Consider the following 16,774-nt stretch of genomic DNA (forward strand, 5'->3'; position numbering starts at 1 on the left):
TCCAGGCGAGGCGGGAGGCGGGAGGCGCGGGGCTCGGCACGGGCGCGGACCGCTCAGCGACGCAGCCGGCGGCGGAGCGACGTCACTTCCGCCCGGGGCGGGGCCGGAAGCGGAACGTCCGGGGCGCGGAGCGGAAGGGGCGGGGCGTCGGTTGCCGCGGAGACAGCCGTGCCGAGGCCCCGCCCCGCCTGCGCGAGCGCCCCGCCCCCCAGACGGGCCTTGAGTCTGGAAGGCGCGCGCGGCAGTCGCTGCGCTGTGTGTGCACAGACCTGGCATGCACACATTACATGTGTGAACATACCTTGCATACAGTGTGTTGTACGTGCACTATATGTATGTATATCTATACACATCATATATACATACACATGTATGTATATATCATGTGTGTAGATATATCTACACACACATATGTACACACGCATTATATGTAACATACTTACACATATGCATTATGCAACACACGCCTTATCTACAGTGTATGTACATGTATATCTACACACATCATGTATGCCTGTTTATACATGCACACGTATACAGTGTGCATATTTATATGTGTGTGTGCTGTAGCTATAGGTATACATAGAATATACCTGTATATATGCATAATATATAATAAAACATATCCCGGTATGTACAGGGCCGCTTAGTGGTTTGGGAGATGGACTTGGACCGGGAAGACCCAGGTTCGAATCCCACCTCAGCCACGAAGCTTCCTGGGTGGCCCCGGGCCAGTCACTTTCTCTCAGCCTTGCCTACCTCACAGGGTGGTTGTGAGGGGAGCCGTTGTGTACGCAAAGAGCGGTATAAAAATGTGAGAAATAAAACACACAGACACAGGGCACAAGCCTCACCAGCTCTACTCAGAAGTAAGTCCTGTTTTGTTCAATAGGGCTTACTCTAAGGAAGGTGTGGTTAGGACAGCAGCCTCAGAGACCTGCTGTAAGCAGGCAGGGCTTCTTTCATCCTATTGTGGATCATTCCAACTTTTCTGACACCTCGGGGACATATTTTGATAGCCAGACACACACACACACATATATGTACACACAAAACACATATGTAACGTGTGTGTGTGTGTGTGTGTGTGTGTGTGTGTGTGTATGTATATATAATGTATATATGTATATATATATATGTGTGTGTGTGTGTTTGTGGCTGTGACGGAGCAGCTTCTGGGTGCTAGTGGACAGCTCAATGCCACTGGTGCAGCAGCTGTGACAACGGCCAGCACCAAGCTCAGGACCATTAAAAAAGGGGTTGAGAATAAAATGGCCGCTAGTATTATACAAATTGATAGTAAGGCCATACTGTCTGGAGCAGGGGCGTCAAACTTGTTTCACATGGAGGGCCACGTAGCATTCATGATGCCTGCTGAGGGCCGGAAGTGACGTCATTAGGCAGGGAGTGATGTCTTTAGGCAGGGAGTGATGTCATTAGGCAGGGAGTGACGTCATTAGGCAGGTCATAACCAAAAATAAACACTTTTCTCACTTAGGAACTCATTAGCTGCAAATAACAAAAGAGAAAATATGAGTCTTGATCATCCTTCAAGATGTGGGAGAGCCCCGTTTTCACGTGGGCTGCCCTTTCAGCAGTAACACCTCGGCACTACACAGCAGCTGAAAGCCTGAGGGCCGTAGAAAAAGCTTCCATGGGTCGCATCCGGCCCCCGGGCCTTATGTTTGACACCCCTGATCTGGAGTATTGCGTCCAGTTCTGGTCACCACATCTCATAAAGGAAAGAGTGGATATGGAAAAGGTGCAGAAGAGAGTGACCAAAATGATCAATGAGGCCTGGGACACCTAAGAACAGCCCTGCTGGATCGGGCCAAAGGCCCATCTAGTCCAGCTTTCTGTATCTCACAGCGGCCCACCAGATGCCCCAGGGGGCACACCAGATAACAAGAGACTTGCATCCTGGTCTTAGGAGAAACCTCACCTCTCTTATGAGGGAAGGCTACAGTGTTTGGGGCTCTTCAGTCTAGAGCAGGGGTTCCAAACCCCGGCCCGGGGGCCACTTGCAGCCGTCGGGGGCTCCCAATCAGGCCCTCAGGGAGCCCCCAGTCTCCAATGAGTCTCTGGCCCCCCGGAGACTTGCTGGAGCCCGTGCTGGCCCAACGCAACTGCTCTTAGTATAAGGACAACTGTTCAACTCTCGCCTGAGCTGTGGGATGAGGGCTCCCTCCACTACTTGCTGTTTCATGTCTGTGATGCAGCAGTGGCAGCAAAGGAAAGGCCGGCCTTGCTTAGTGCAAGGCCTTTTATAGGCCTTGAGCTACTGCAAGACCTTCATTCATTCATATAAGTCCCATCTCTAATAAATTCATTTATGTAAATTTATTCAAATTTTAATGCAAATTAATTCTTTTTTTTTCCCCTGGCCCCCCTGGCCCCCGACACAGTGTCAGAGAGATGATGTGGCCCTCCTGCCCAAAAGTTTGGACACCCCTGGGCTAGACAAAAAGGAACCTGAGGGGGAGGGAACATGATTGAGATATATAAAATTATGCAAGGGATGGATAGAATGGATAGAGGGACACTCTTTTCCCTCTTGCACCACATCAGAACCATGGAAAATCCTCCAGAAGTGAGTGTTGGGAGAGTGAGAACAAAATATTTCTTTACCCAACCTGTAGTTAACCTGTGGAACTCCTTGCTACAGGATGCGGTGAGGGCACCTGGTCTAGATGCCTTTAAAGGGGGGGGGGTTGGACAAATTTCTGGAGGAAAAGTCTACCACAGGTAACAAGCCATGACGGGTATGTGCAACATCCTGGTTTTAGAAGTAGGTTATCTCTGAATCTGGGATATGGTGTCTACAGTGACTGAAGCCATACAGGGTTTGAGATGGAGCTATTTATCGATCCTGGTATCAACCTGGCACCTTCCCCATGAAAAGCATGTGTTTAACCCCTTGAGCTGTGTTCCGTCAAATCTATTCTCTAGCGAGCTTACGTCCATTGTAGATTAATTTGCTTCCCTTCCTTCCCCAACAATGGCCCTAGCTCTTGGGAAAGTACCGCTGGATCCCGCTACCCAGGTCACTTGCCTGTTTGGACCTCCTTCCTCCCTGCTCCAGCTGCAGCAACACCTTAGGTCTCAACAGCTCCAGAGCAGGGCAGTCACAGACCAGTCGCCTGCAGTGGAGACACTCAGTTCGTCAGTCCATTTAGGGTGCAATCCTAACCAACTTTCTAGCACTGACATAGATGTGCCAGTGTGGTGAGCATGACATCTTTCAATGGAGAGGCAGTCAAGAGGGCCCCCTCAAGGTAAAAGTATGTTGGTTACCTTACCTTGGAACTGCATTGCAGCTAAGCCAATGCTGGAAAGCTGGTTAGGATTGCACCCTTAGTGAATTAGCCAGTCCATATTGGCTACAATCCTAACCACACTTTCCTGAGAGTAAGCCCCACTGAACAAAATAGGACTGACTTCTGAGTAGACCTGGTTAGGATTGTGCCCTTAAGTCAGCCAGTCTCTCTCCTTCCAACCTTTCCTCCTTCTGCTACTCACACCTTCTAGCAATGATTCTCTCACCTTTACTCTCAAGTATTATCCCTACTAGTATTATCTCTACTAGGTCACAGCTGTGGGCCACACTCATTGCAAGCCAAGGTTTTAACCCTATACTGTCCGCATAAGGGGACACTGCTGACACCATACCCTTTCTCCTAGCTCCTAATCTAGCTGTGGTATCAATCCCAGGTTGTGATGGAGAAGAAGGAAGGAAGGAGCAAAAAAGAGCATGATTGGGTTTCTGGAGAGTTTGCCATTTTCTCCCAGTATGGCATTGATGGTTTAGGAGCCAGCTAAACCTAGTGGGCTCTCTGATAGGTCTGTGGACGTTACTGAACCTGGCCAACCAAGGGCCAAATCCCATCCAATTTTCTAGGGCCAGTGTAGCTGTGCCAATGGGGTGTGCGCTGCCTTTTGTGGGGGGAAGGCATTCACAGAGACCTCCTCAAGGTGTGGGAATACTTGTTCCCTTTCCCTGGGGCTGCACTGCAGCTGCACCGGTGCTGGAAAGTTGGATAGGATTGGGCCCCAAGATGGCACTCAACTTCAGGAAGAGCAGCCCATCGTGTCACTGTCTTTTTAAAACAAACGAGGCCGGCAAACCAAAACAGTCACTCCGATTAATCGTTTGCAACTTTATTTTTTAAAAATGAAATATTCAAAGTACTTTTTTTGTCTTTCAAAGGTCAACACATCATATATTAACTTCTGGACTATTTACAGCAGATTGTTGTCATGGCCTTGTAGAAAATACATGCTTCTGATCTGAAAACCAGAGCAAAAATGCAACAAACCGTTTTAAACCGCAGCCATCGAACACGCACCTGTACAGAATCCAGCCAGTTTTTTTATTTTTTTAAGAGCAGGAACACAAAACTGGAATCTAGTGTGTTTCTTAGCAATGAGATTCAGGCCATGAGAAACTACAATTTCAGTAAGATTAGAACCGCTGTTGTTAGATAGGAATAGGGGAAAAAAAAACCTTGGCATACACTGTAAACATCATTACTTCCATGAAAAAAAAGAGAAAAAAAATGAGACTGACATAATTCCCATAGGCTTGGCTTTTCTTTGTGTTTATCAACGCCTTGTTAATTAAAGTTTCAACGGTCCGTCATGGTTCATCCTACAGCATCATGTAAATATTGTCAAGGACACACTTGGATATACTAACGTTTATTAAGAGGCTACAGTTCACCACTAAAATCTAAGAGAAGATTGTTAACTGGCAAACATATTCTCTTGGACCAATTATGCAATGTGACACAGGCCAAGAAAATCCCACAGTAAATTGATCTGAAGTATTATTACCAGTTTCTGTTAAGGTCTCTACAAGCCAGCATGTGTATATATGGGGAAGGGGCCCTTGGGGAGGGTTGCAAATGGCAGCAAAAAAGGAGTCAAGGGTGCAGATTAGGGCACAAGTAGACCTAACAAACATTGATCGTCATCTACGAAAATACCTTCCAGTTCTTCGGTTCCTCTCCCTCTTAGGTGATTTAAATCCCCTCTGGACTCTGTTACCATCCTCCCGGTATAGTTAAAACTTCTTCCCATTCAAATGGTATAGCCCCCTTCCTTTGCAAGGACAAGGGGATGAAACTAGCAAAGAAGTCAACTAAAAAAAAAAGTTCTGACACTTTGACCTGTGTAAGTACTGTACAGTGTTGCATGTTTTCTAGATTGGAATTCCTATAGTGCAGTGGTTCTCACACGTTTAGCCCTGGGACCCACTTTTTAGAACGAGAATCTGTCAGGACCCAGTGGAAGTGACGTCATGACCAGAAGCGACATCATCAAGCAGGAAATTTTTTAACAATCCTAGGCTGCAATCCTACCCACACTTACCCGGGAGTAAGTCCCATTAACTATTAAAAGAATACACATAATAGCTTGTTAAAAGTACAGGTCTGTCATATTTCCCCAAATGCAGTCACACACCATGGTAGCATCAAGTCTAATATATTAAAAATAAAATATTGAAATGAATGGGGACCCACCTAGTGGGTCCCAACCTACAATTTGAGAAACGTTGCTTATATGCCAGCAGCTGGCCAGGATGTTCAATATTTGTGGAATAATGAAATACTGTTATTTTATGAAAAAGGAAAAAAAAATAGAAGCTAGTTCTTCTGGTAGGAACACTGCTAGCGTACGTGGTTGGTAAACTCTCAGAATGTTGCTTCAAAATGAAACACCGTAGATTGGAACAACCCACTTCTGTTCCATAGCCCAGAAAAAGGGACAGGGAGTGAGATTTGGGTTGGACCAGGGCATCGTCTCACCTGGCTATCCCCCCAACCCCACCAGCTTATCTCAGAAGGTAGCAGAGCTGGTGTTGCCGATGGACAAAGAGCTGCACACAAACCGATCCTTGTTCTGCAGAACTTTCATGACTTACAGAAGAAGTCTAGCTGGAGCTAGATAAGAACTATGGGAAGAAGGGCAGGGGAAGAGGGTGGGATCTGCTTGTATTCCCCCCCCCATACCTTTTCATATAAAAATAATTAGGCCCCCACACTCTGCTTTATAAGTGAGCTGGGCAGACACATGAATAAATACACATGGTTTCTCCATCACTTCGAGTTCAGATTGCCTTGGGACCAAGTGCTGCACTAGTCACCAATGACATCCTCTGCTTGTCTTTTAGAATGCTTCTCAGTCAGCCTGCCTAATCTGTTAACATAGCTTCTATCATCCTACTTCCAGTGTTTGGTTATAGCCCTAGCTGACCTGCCCTTTCTCTTCCCCAGAGATGAATGTCTCGATTCCATGGAACTTGTTCTCATTCTACAGCACTCACAACAGCCACATCAGCCTAGCTAAGCCACTACTTACGGGCACTAAATGAGAGGCACCCCTATCCCAGACTCCCTGCCTTGTGGCTTCCATTCCCATGTCTCCTGTCACACTGTAGGGCTCTGAATGGAATGATCCAAGCCAAAGGCACTGCCTTCAGCTTCGCAACTGCTGGCCAGTGCCAATCAACACAAAAAATACAGCACCCACATTTCTTAGGTTTTGTCGCCCCCTTTGGATTTCTAGCTCCAGACCCTGAGAGGGCCTCCATGCCTCTACGCATTGCACAAAAGTCACACCAAGCACCTGTATAATTCTTTTTCAGTGCACAGAGCACTTCTCGTGTCTTATCTTGCTGCTATCCTTACAAAAACCCTGTAAGGCAAGTCATTATTATTATTAGCCCCATATTGCAGATGGGCAAGACTGAGGCTGAGAGGGGTGTGGCTTTCTTAAGGCCACCTATTGAGCTCCTGGCAGAGGCAAGGTTCAAACTAGATCATTCCTAATTTGCAGGTCAGTCTCCTAGTCACTATGCCACACCAACTCTCTGGAGGGAAGACATGAAAGGGAGAACTATTTGTGATTTTTACCATCCATGAGAGGATTTTCCCCTTTGATGCCATGCTTAACATTACAGGACAGCATGAGAGGCCAAGCACAGCTACGGCTCCTGATACTCTGGTTTCCCTTAAATCCTTCCTTCCTGCAAGAAGCTCACACCCCATTCTCTCCTTCACCCTGTGAGGCTTGTTACTTCCATCCTCAATTTTTATACTTATATTATTCAGCTACAAGCCTCCACCAATTACTGCCCCCCCAGGTCCCTCCTTTGTTAGTGTATGTCACCTGTGCCTTCCCTTCAGCCACCTTGCCTTGCAATTCCCTTCCTCCACTTCCCAAGAAGTTTTCCAGTCCTCAGTTTCTCTACTCTGGTCAAATCGCCATCCTCCTGTCCCAAGTTCCATGACAAACCTGAAGCAATGAGATGATTTCACGGCTAAGAGCTTTCCACTGTGGTTGGAAACCATTCCAAAACATCAAATCAGCTCAACCAACCACAGCCAGAGGGTTCATGGCTAGCACTGCAGCCACACAAAAGCACAAGTGTGTAGAGGATTGCAGCCAAAGTCTCTTAATGCATTCCAATGTAGGCCATTGATTGAAATGCCCCTTTTGAATATTTATCTATTTTTTTTCTCACTGGGCTCAATGATTCCATGCAAAATACAAAGGGGGGGGGAAGGAAAAGTAAAAAGGGCCTTGTGACAAAATGTATGAGCAAACACCATGACCCAAGTCCAACTTGCTTCACCCAAGCTTGTTTTAAAAAATCCACATTCCTCCTCTTGGAGTGTTTCTCCCTTTCAAGCAGACTTCTGGCTTAAACAATCTTTGTGATAAGTCATGCCTTTGTGAGGGCACACCTAACCATTCCACTGTCTGTTTCCTTAACCCACTCCTCCCCTAACAATTTCAGAACTGCTCTGAGGGATCGTGGTTGCCCACCTTGGTCGGGGTGACCAGATGTCATAACCACAAAAGGGGACAAGGAACCCCAAAATGTAGGACATGACATGGTTGGCAACCTTCAGTCTCGAAAGACTATGGTATAAGACTACAGCACCCAGTATTCCCAGGCGGTCTCCCATCCAAGTACAAACCAGGCCTGACCCTGCTTAGCTTCCGAGATCATGGTACATGACAAAATAAAAGCTAAAAACGCTCGCATATTGATTTCACGTGGTTAATTTAAACACTCTATTCCTTATTATTAAATTCAAAACTATATTACATATAATTTATTCATTATAAGAAGGCTATGCACTGCCTGCATGGGACTGCTCACAGAGAAAAGGAGGACATTTAAGTTCTTTTTCAGGGCACAAAGCTAAAAAAGAGGACATGCCCTGGAAAACGAGGGCATCTGGTCACCCTGACCTTGGTGAGATGTGACACTTTTTTTTGTTCATTAGGCAGTTTTGTTCATTTTCCCAGCTGTGTGTCTTTTCTCCAACTTTTGCTAAATAGAAGAGAAAAGAACAGCGGGTTTTCTGATACAGTCTCTCAATTTAAAATATACTCTTGGAGGTAACAAACTAAAGCATACATATACACACACACACAAAACATTTCGCCCAGCACTCAGATGCTTGATGTTCACTTGGGTTCATATATTCACCCCTGGCACACCTCCAAACTATTTTACAGTGTCTGAGTTCAGCAATGGAAAAGGGTAAAAGAAGGGACTTGCACGGAGGTGTGCAAAAATATCCATGATCTCCTATGCTCAGTGGGGTGAGATAATCTCAAGCCCTCTTTAAAGTGACAAAGTGTTCTCTGGCAAAAAAAACAACAACTGCCTTTTCATAAGTACACAACAACACAGCACATCACTCTGAGAATGGCAAAACACCATGGAGCCAGAATGATTGGGTCAACAGTGCAGAATCTCAAGAAACATGTTCTTTCCAAGACTTAAAAAAAAAAGTTTAAATGAGGAAGTGCCTTCCTAATGTTCTTGCTTTAAGATGAAACCCATCGGGCAATGATTTTGCCCAACAACCATCTTCCATTACAAAGATACCTGAAAAGGACCAGAGCTTGGTGGATTGTGTCAGTGGCCATACATGCAATTTTTTTTCTTTTCCTGAATTTCGGAAGCAAAACATTTATCTGACACCACCAGACATCAGGGGCACTGCAAGTTAATACTTTTGTAATCCACATTGGGAAAACCAAGCAGTACTTGTTAGATGTACCTGGGCCAATCTATAAAACGAAACACTGCAATCCATTTCATAGACTGAACTTTTGGCTTAATAATGAAAAACAACAGTATTCAAGGCAGCAATAAAAAAAACCCTCCGTGGTAGGTCATATATAAAGTGCATTTCCTGGATATAATACAAATATAACTGTAAGGAACTCAAGGCACAAGCTAACGTAATATGTATTACATACTAGAAATGCACAGTTCAAGCTAATCGCTATTTAGGAAAGAGAATCAAACATTTGTTCCTTCTGGGTATTTAAAGCATTTGGAAAAAAAGGTACTTTAGTTCATGAGCTACTAAAAAGAAGGGCTAAGGGGAACCCACTCCACTAGTGCCAACAGCTTTACATCAGTGCTAAAATACATAATTATGAATGCACATTCTCTATATAAAAGTCCAGTAGTGACTTTCTCTGAATTAAAAGTGCACATACATGGATCTGAAGATCCACTTTAGTCTGGTGTGGAGGTATTCAAGACCCCCGTGATTTCAAGGGAAATGACCACCAGATCACAGCCATCAATACAATAACAGGTTAGGGTCCAATGCTGATTTATCCGATTGCCTTAGCTGGCTCCAATGGTGTGTTCTCTGTCATCCCATGATTAAAGGGAGTAGAAATTACTCTCTGGGCCTCACTTACAGTTCTACTTCCGGTGATCAGAGATGGAGATGCCATGGGGCAGAGCCATAGCCAGCTGTCTATGTTAGGTGCAGCCTCCACATGTATAGGTGAGATTTCAAATATATGAATGGGAAATCAATTATTTCTTGGGCTGACCCACCCCATGAGGTGCATTAAAGTGGTGGTCGTCTCAAATGGTAGAGTAGGGAGCTGTGGGTGTTCAGGCACCCACCTGAAACCACTCACTGCTGCCGCCAAAGTCAGGGCAGTTGGCTACGCTTATAAGAGCACTCCGTACCACTGTTTCACTTCAGATTCTCCTTCTTTTTCCATGCTGGATTTAAAATGAAGGAAGAGGAGGCCATGGGGATGGTGGCAAATCTGTAAAACATCTCCCCTTTGTCTCTTTGGGGCGAGCACCAGCTGCAACCTATATATTTTTTCCAAATGTTGGTAGGTTCAGATCTCATTTCATAATCAGGCCTACCCCTAACAGTACCGTATATTTTACATGTCCAGTAGAAGCTACAATCAGTTCAAAGAAATATGAGCACTGAATCTGAATGGATGGATGAATGAGGCATTGCACTTAGTACATGCTTCACTTCGGCAGCTTATTCTGCTTCTCCTACTGCTTATTCAATAAATAAACGAAACAAAACAGACAATGTACACCAATACATACATAAAGGGCCAGTTCATATGATTAAACTGACAGGTTGACAAAGTGGGTTGAGTTACTTCAACTTGCAAGGGAATGGCCAAAAATTGCAGCTTGACACAAAATACTGAAAAGCTTTAAGAAAGAGGTCAAATGTTGGTGAAGTATAGATTGAATTGCAAGCTGTACGTCTATGAGATCAACTACACAATCACTTCATCGTGTGCCAGGTTCCCTAAATACCCATTTTGCCCCCTCCATCATAATCATTTCCCACTTTGTCATAAGGATGAGGTCCCCAAGACTATCCTTCAACTATTTATTTCAGGGTAGCCTTAATGTGGTTTTGGTCACTTCGACGAAGCTTCTTTCCATAACTGATTTTGATGGGAAATGATTGTAAGTAAAAGTGCTTGCGACTAAGGACCCAAGTTTGCTTTGGCAGAACACACAAGAAAGGTAACTGTTAAAAACAAATACAGATTGCAGCATGGCAAGCTTCTGACTTTTTTTTTTTAGTTGGCCAAAGAGCTCAACTTTTGAGTTGGCCAATGGCCAACTGAGGTCACCTTCGTATGGTGATAAGCTCATCATGGGCAAATGTCTTCTCAACCTTGGGCATATGTGCAAAAGAAGGCTTTGATGAGTAGCTATAAGCACCAGACAAATGGTTTCACCCTACTGGAAATGCCGTGACCCTGTCTATAGATGAGGTGGTCTAATAAAGACACTGTCTCTCCTACGAAACCTTAGGCCAGGCAAATTTTACAAGGGGATTACCTACAGTAGCGTTCCTATTCAGACTTTCTTATCCAATACACTCTGAACTGAACTGACCCATGACCCCTCCGCTAGCGTCGTCATTTATGAACACAATGATCAGCAGCGCTTTGATTCTTGAAATCTTGACTCATTGCTTTTTTATCACCTCCACAGTGAGACGACTAGTCCTGTAAGGCAAGGACTAAAACAGATTGTTTGAGATGTATTAATAGCGGGATAGCATCACAGCTCCCGAATGAGCAGACGTGAAGATGAAAGGGCTGGTGTCTTCCTTGCATGGAAAAGGGAAATGTATCTATGGATGTACCTCTCCCTTGGAGATGTGCCCAAAGGCTCAGTTTAAAAAAAAAATGCAGCACATGAACTGAAGACTCGTCCGATCGTGTCGCGAATTTGATCAAGGGCATTAGCTCAATCACTGCCATATTGGAGGCAAGGTATAAAAATCAAGAAAACGTGTCCTGAAGAAGGGAAGGGAGAGTGCCCCGAATCTTTTTTGCCCGCGTGAACGGTTTTCAAGTGAAGTTCAACACCGAGAACGCTGCTTCCGAACGCTGGATCCGGCCACGCTAGAACTGAAAACCACCACCCTCTCCCAAAGAGTTTGAAACAAACTATATTAAAATACCATCTTCTGTCACATTTAAAGGCAGTTGGATATGTATTTTTTCTCCCTCTATATCGATATATACAGAGTTCTGATCTAGAAAAACCAATACAATAACCCTTTCCGTAATTGTTCTTAAAAACAGGCAGTCTTTGGTGATGCAAAGGCAGAGATTTTTTTTTGTTTTTGTTACCTCCTGCCTATTTCGCTCTGTCTCATAAAGTGAATATTGTTGGCACTGTCAGAAAGTTCCAGGTACTGCTCCACGGATAGAACAAAATATCCATCATAACCTTGCACCTTTCCCGTGCTTAGAAGCTGCTGTTTCTCCCCTTCTGTCCAAGCCCTGCTTCCTTCTTCACCATCTTGGAGTCGCCTTTGCTCCCTAGTCCAGGCCTGAGCGACTGCTCTCTGTCTAGCGACTTCCAAGACATGGTTCTTCTCCTCTTCTACCGTCGTTCCGTAGCGAACGTTAAAACACAGAGAACCATGCTGGAGTTGGATGTCGGCAAACCGTCTAGTCCTCCCGTTGATGACCGAAGTCATTTGCGACACGGTGATGTTGACCCCGTTCTCCAGAATGCGCCGCCCTCCAGTGTTCCCTATGAGCGCCAGGTCTTCTTCCAAAGAACCCAGCTTGATGAAATAGTGGGTGTCTCGCCCGTCTATGGTAAAATGCAGGTCCTCCAGGTAGTGGGCGTTGTTGAGGATGGCGGCAATGCGCCGGCTGTCATCGTTGGCAACGCCGATCACGTCCGCTGTCACCAAGCCGTCCTTAATGGCAAACTTGATGCCCTTCCCAAAGACGGAGGGTACAGCAGCAAAACGCGATTGTTTTGCTCTCTCCTCACATCTCCCATCACTGTATTTTGGAGTCATGGGGAGCTGGTCCAAAGAAATGAAGTTTCTGAGTTGCTTTTGTAGTTCGCACTGAATGCCGAGTACAGTCTGGAAAAGAAAACAGAAGCAAGATAAAGTAAGGAAGAATATTGGTCATTACAGAAACATACAGTGGGTACTCATCTGCAGGCTTGGAACCTGTGGATTTGACCCAGTTTTAGTCCCGACTCACAGGAAAATTAGGAAAATAAGGAAAATTAGGGACTGAAATTGCAAAGAAGAGGCAGCCTTGCAACCTTTCTGCCATTGTATTTTCAGGCAAAGACTCACTCTTAGTCTCTCCAGTGCCCTCTAGTGGCCATCTCAGAGAACACAAAATTGACAAGCATTCACGGAAAATGCTCCTAGTTTCTTATAGCTTCTTTGCTCTATCTTTGGTTCACACATACAGCACTCACATACGCTAGCCGCCCATGCTCCCTGCACAAGACTCACACTTTGTGTGTAGTACTGAGGGGGGGGTATACAGTAGCACCTGTTACATATTTATCTTCTTCATTCCCATATACACTTGCAGAGAGAACTCAATGCTCAGCCTGTCATTCACACACGCATATCCCCACAAATATATTGTTCACCCATGACATTGTTCACCCAATACTATTCACACACTTCATTTGCTCTTGCTGTAAATACACTCGCTATCTCCACTCCCTTCTCTCTCATGGTTGTCCATAGCAAAATGAGATGAAGGACACATATTGCCCTAGCATTATTTTTCCTGACCTGTGCTCTCTTATCTACTTCAAATAAACCAATGCCACTAGTCCTCAGCATTCAATTCTATGGAAAGACAAAAATGCATTCAAAATCAAGAGAATCACATAGAGTTTGAATGTGTGCAGTGACATCTTGCATGAAGTTTTGAGCCAAGAAGGCCTTCCTGAGGTAAGGGAACATTTGTAAGCCTTTGCTGGCACAAGGCCAAGTGAACCCAGGTAAGTGGATTGAGGCCAGGAAGGGGACAGGATATTGGTGGAGCTGATGATGCTAACACCCCCTCCTCCCAGACGTGACACACACCCTTCCCTGCCCCAGTCTCCACCCTCTTCTTCCCTTATTTGCTCACCTTTCCAGGGTCCCACTCCTGGGTCTTTGTTTGAAGCTGTACAAGTTCATACATAGTCTCTAAAGCATTCATCTCTGGCTTTGGGTATCCAGGGAGGACATTGTGAAGCTGGAAACCAAACAGCTCGAGCCAACTTCCAATATCTACAAAGTACATCAAAAATACAGTCAACATGTGCAGCTAACATGTTGCACTCCAGAAGAATTGCATCACAATCAAGTTCTCAGAGACATTAACGGTGCAATGCTATTCATGTCTAGGCTGATGTAAGGTTCGCTGAGTTCAATGAGACTTACCCCCAGGTACGTGTGTAGGTTTGCAGCCTTAGAAACCTCACTAGAATCACACATGGTCATTCACTCCAACACCCTGCCAATAGCAGGAAATTCTCCTAGATTATTTCTAGTTAACTGCCTATCATGCCACTAAAATGAAGTCAGCCTACTATTTCCAAAGTGTTTATTATTTTAAAACAAATTAACACTGCCTTTCCCTTCTCGAACAGGAAGTGTCTGCTATAGTCTAAGCCAGGGGTGCCCAAACCCCGGCCCGGGGGCCACTTGTGGCCCTCGGGGGCTCCCAATCAGGCCCTCAGGGAGCCCTCAGTCTCCAATGAGTCTCTGGCCCCCCGGAGACTTGCTGGAGCCCGTGCTGGCCCAACACAACTGCTCTCAGTATGAGGACAACTGTTTGACTCTCGCCTGAGCTGTGGGACAAGGGCTCCCTCCACTACTTGCTGTTTCACATCTGTGATGCAGCAGTGGCAGCAAAGGAAAGGCTGGCCTTGCTTAGTGCAAGGCCTTTTATAGGCCTTGAGTTACTGCAAGACCTTCATTCGTTCATTTCTAATATTCATTTATGTAAATTTATTCAAATTTTAATGCAAATTAATTCTTCCCCCCCCCCCGGCCCCCAACACAGTTAGAGAGGTGATGTGGCCCTCCTGCCCAAAAGTTTGGACACCCCTGGTCTAAGCAGTGGTTCTCAAACTGTGTGTCCGGGACCCACCAGTGGGTCCTGACCTAATTGTTTCATGAAACTGACAGGGCAGTTTAAGCTGTGTGCATCAAGGGTTAAACAAGCTGCTACTTTGGGAAGGGAGTACTGCAGCCCAATCACCATTATAGTCAAACCCCTTGGCATTTATAAATCAGGCAGCAGCCCGGAGATACCAGGAATTGAACCTGGACCTCTGAACACAGAGAAAATGCTAGTCCACTAAGCTACAACCCCATCCCTTTTTGAAATAGTATGTTGGGAACTGTATGTAACTTGTCATCAGGTTAAAGAAAGCTGTATGTGGTGGGGGAACAGGACAGACCAGTGAACAGGAATTATAATAATTTTGCATTGTGGGGAATGAGACCACACTAACCCTGATGAAATTTATGCAAGTCACTATGGATAGGGTATAGCAGTGGTTCCTAAACTGTTGGCTGGGACCCACTGGTGGGTCACAACCTCATTTTTGGCGGGTTGCCAAAGGGTGATGTAAAGATCAGATAATTAATTGCCTCAGGCTATTCAAAAATTGGATACTGTAGCTGCTAATTACCTTGCAAAGAGCTCAGCTCCTGTAGTTTGCAAGATAACTGCTAATTTCCCTGCAAGCAGCTGAGCTGCTGAAGTTTGCAAGCATGTGTAAATATAGGTTGATAAACGTTTGAGGGTCTTTTCTCTGGTTACACAGGCTCACAAAATTGAGGGTCAGAAAAGTTTTTCCCAAACTTTATGGTGGTTTGACATGAATTTGGGGTGCCGATTCCAAAAATGGCATCCGTTTTGCCCTATCTCATCTAGTTTTGGGGACACGGCATAGCCTCTTTAGTGAATGGTCCAAGCAGCTTCCTCATGAGGAAGCCTACACCATGGCTTCCTCATGAAGAAGCTGCTTGAACCATTCACTAATGAGGCTATACTATATCTCCAAAACTAGACGTGATAGGGCAAAACGGATGCCATTTTTGGAAATAATGTACCCAAATATACCCAGGAATTGGACGTGATACCCAGGACGTGATAGGGCAAAACGGATGCCATTTTTGGAAATAATGTACCCAAATATACCCAGGAATTGGACGTGATACCCAGGACGTGATAGGGCAAAACGGATGCCATTTTTGGAAATAATGTACCCAAATATACCCAGGAATTGGTGTAATGTTTAAGGAAGCAAAACGTGTGTTGGCCTGTGTTATTAATAAATGAAATATTATTTCTTTCTAGATCTCCTTTTTTAAAAGTCTGGTAAACCTAGGTGGGTCCTGATAGAGTGTAGTTTTAAAAAAGTGGGTCCTAGTGCTAAAAAGTTTGGGAACCACTGGGGTAGAGGGTATAAAAACAAGCCAGAGCTTCTCAAGTTCAGTCAACACACTGAAACCAACAAGCAGGAAAGCAGCTATTGTGAGCTCAGAGGACGCTCCAAATCCTACCTACTGGCATTTGAACTTTAAAACCTATTGAAATAAATGAGCCTGACTTCCAAGGTAACATAGAGAACTGCCTGCTTGAGTCACCACCAATTCTGACCTGTCTACACTGGTTGGCAGCAGCTGACCAGGGTTTCAGACAGGAATCATTCTGTGCCAATCCTAGCAAATGAACCTGGTACCCGAGATTGGCACGCCTATCAGCAGAGCTGCATCGAGAGCAGTGTTTCTCAAACTGTGGGTCGGGGACCCACTAGGTGGGTCGTGAGCCAATTTCAATTCCCCATTCATTTCAATATTCTATTTTGAATATATTAGACTTGATGCTCCCATGGTATGTGACTGCATTTGGGGAAATGTTGCAGATCTGTACTTTTAACAAGCTATTATGTATATTCTTTTAACAATGTTAGTAAATGGGACTTACCCCTGGGTAAGTGTGGGTAGGGTTGCAGCCTAGGATTGCTAAAACTTTTCCTGCTTGTTGATGTCACTACTGGTCATGATATCACTTCTGGTGGATCCTGACAAATTCTCATTCTAAAAAGTGGCTCCTGGTACTAAGGGTGTGAGAACCACTGATCTAGAGTATTATTTTTATT

At 45.0% G+C, this 16,774-nt stretch overlaps 1 protein-coding gene across 2 annotated transcripts in view; it reads right to left on the bottom strand.

Annotated features, from left to right (window-relative positions):
• Positions 1-8,047: 8,047 nt before the first annotated feature.
• Positions 8,048-16,774, bottom strand: part of TENM1 (teneurin transmembrane protein 1) — a 277,961-nt gene continuing 269,234 nt past the window's right edge. For both annotated transcript variants that reach the window (XM_066640043.1, XM_066640042.1), the window contains 2 exons: positions 13,744-13,886; positions 8,048-12,722 (listed from right to left, as the gene is read on the bottom strand). In XM_066640043.1, the coding sequence (XP_066496140.1) occupies positions 11,964-12,722; positions 13,744-13,886 (902 nt within the window). In that variant the 3' untranslated portion in view covers positions 8,048-11,963. The remainder of the gene's footprint in view (positions 12,723-13,743; positions 13,887-16,774) is intronic.

This window comes from Tiliqua scincoides, chromosome 12 (genome assembly GCF_035046505.1).
Source record: "Tiliqua scincoides isolate rTilSci1 chromosome 12, rTilSci1.hap2, whole genome shotgun sequence".
In the NCBI taxonomy this organism is placed as follows: domain Eukaryota; kingdom Metazoa; phylum Chordata; class Lepidosauria; order Squamata; family Scincidae; genus Tiliqua; species Tiliqua scincoides.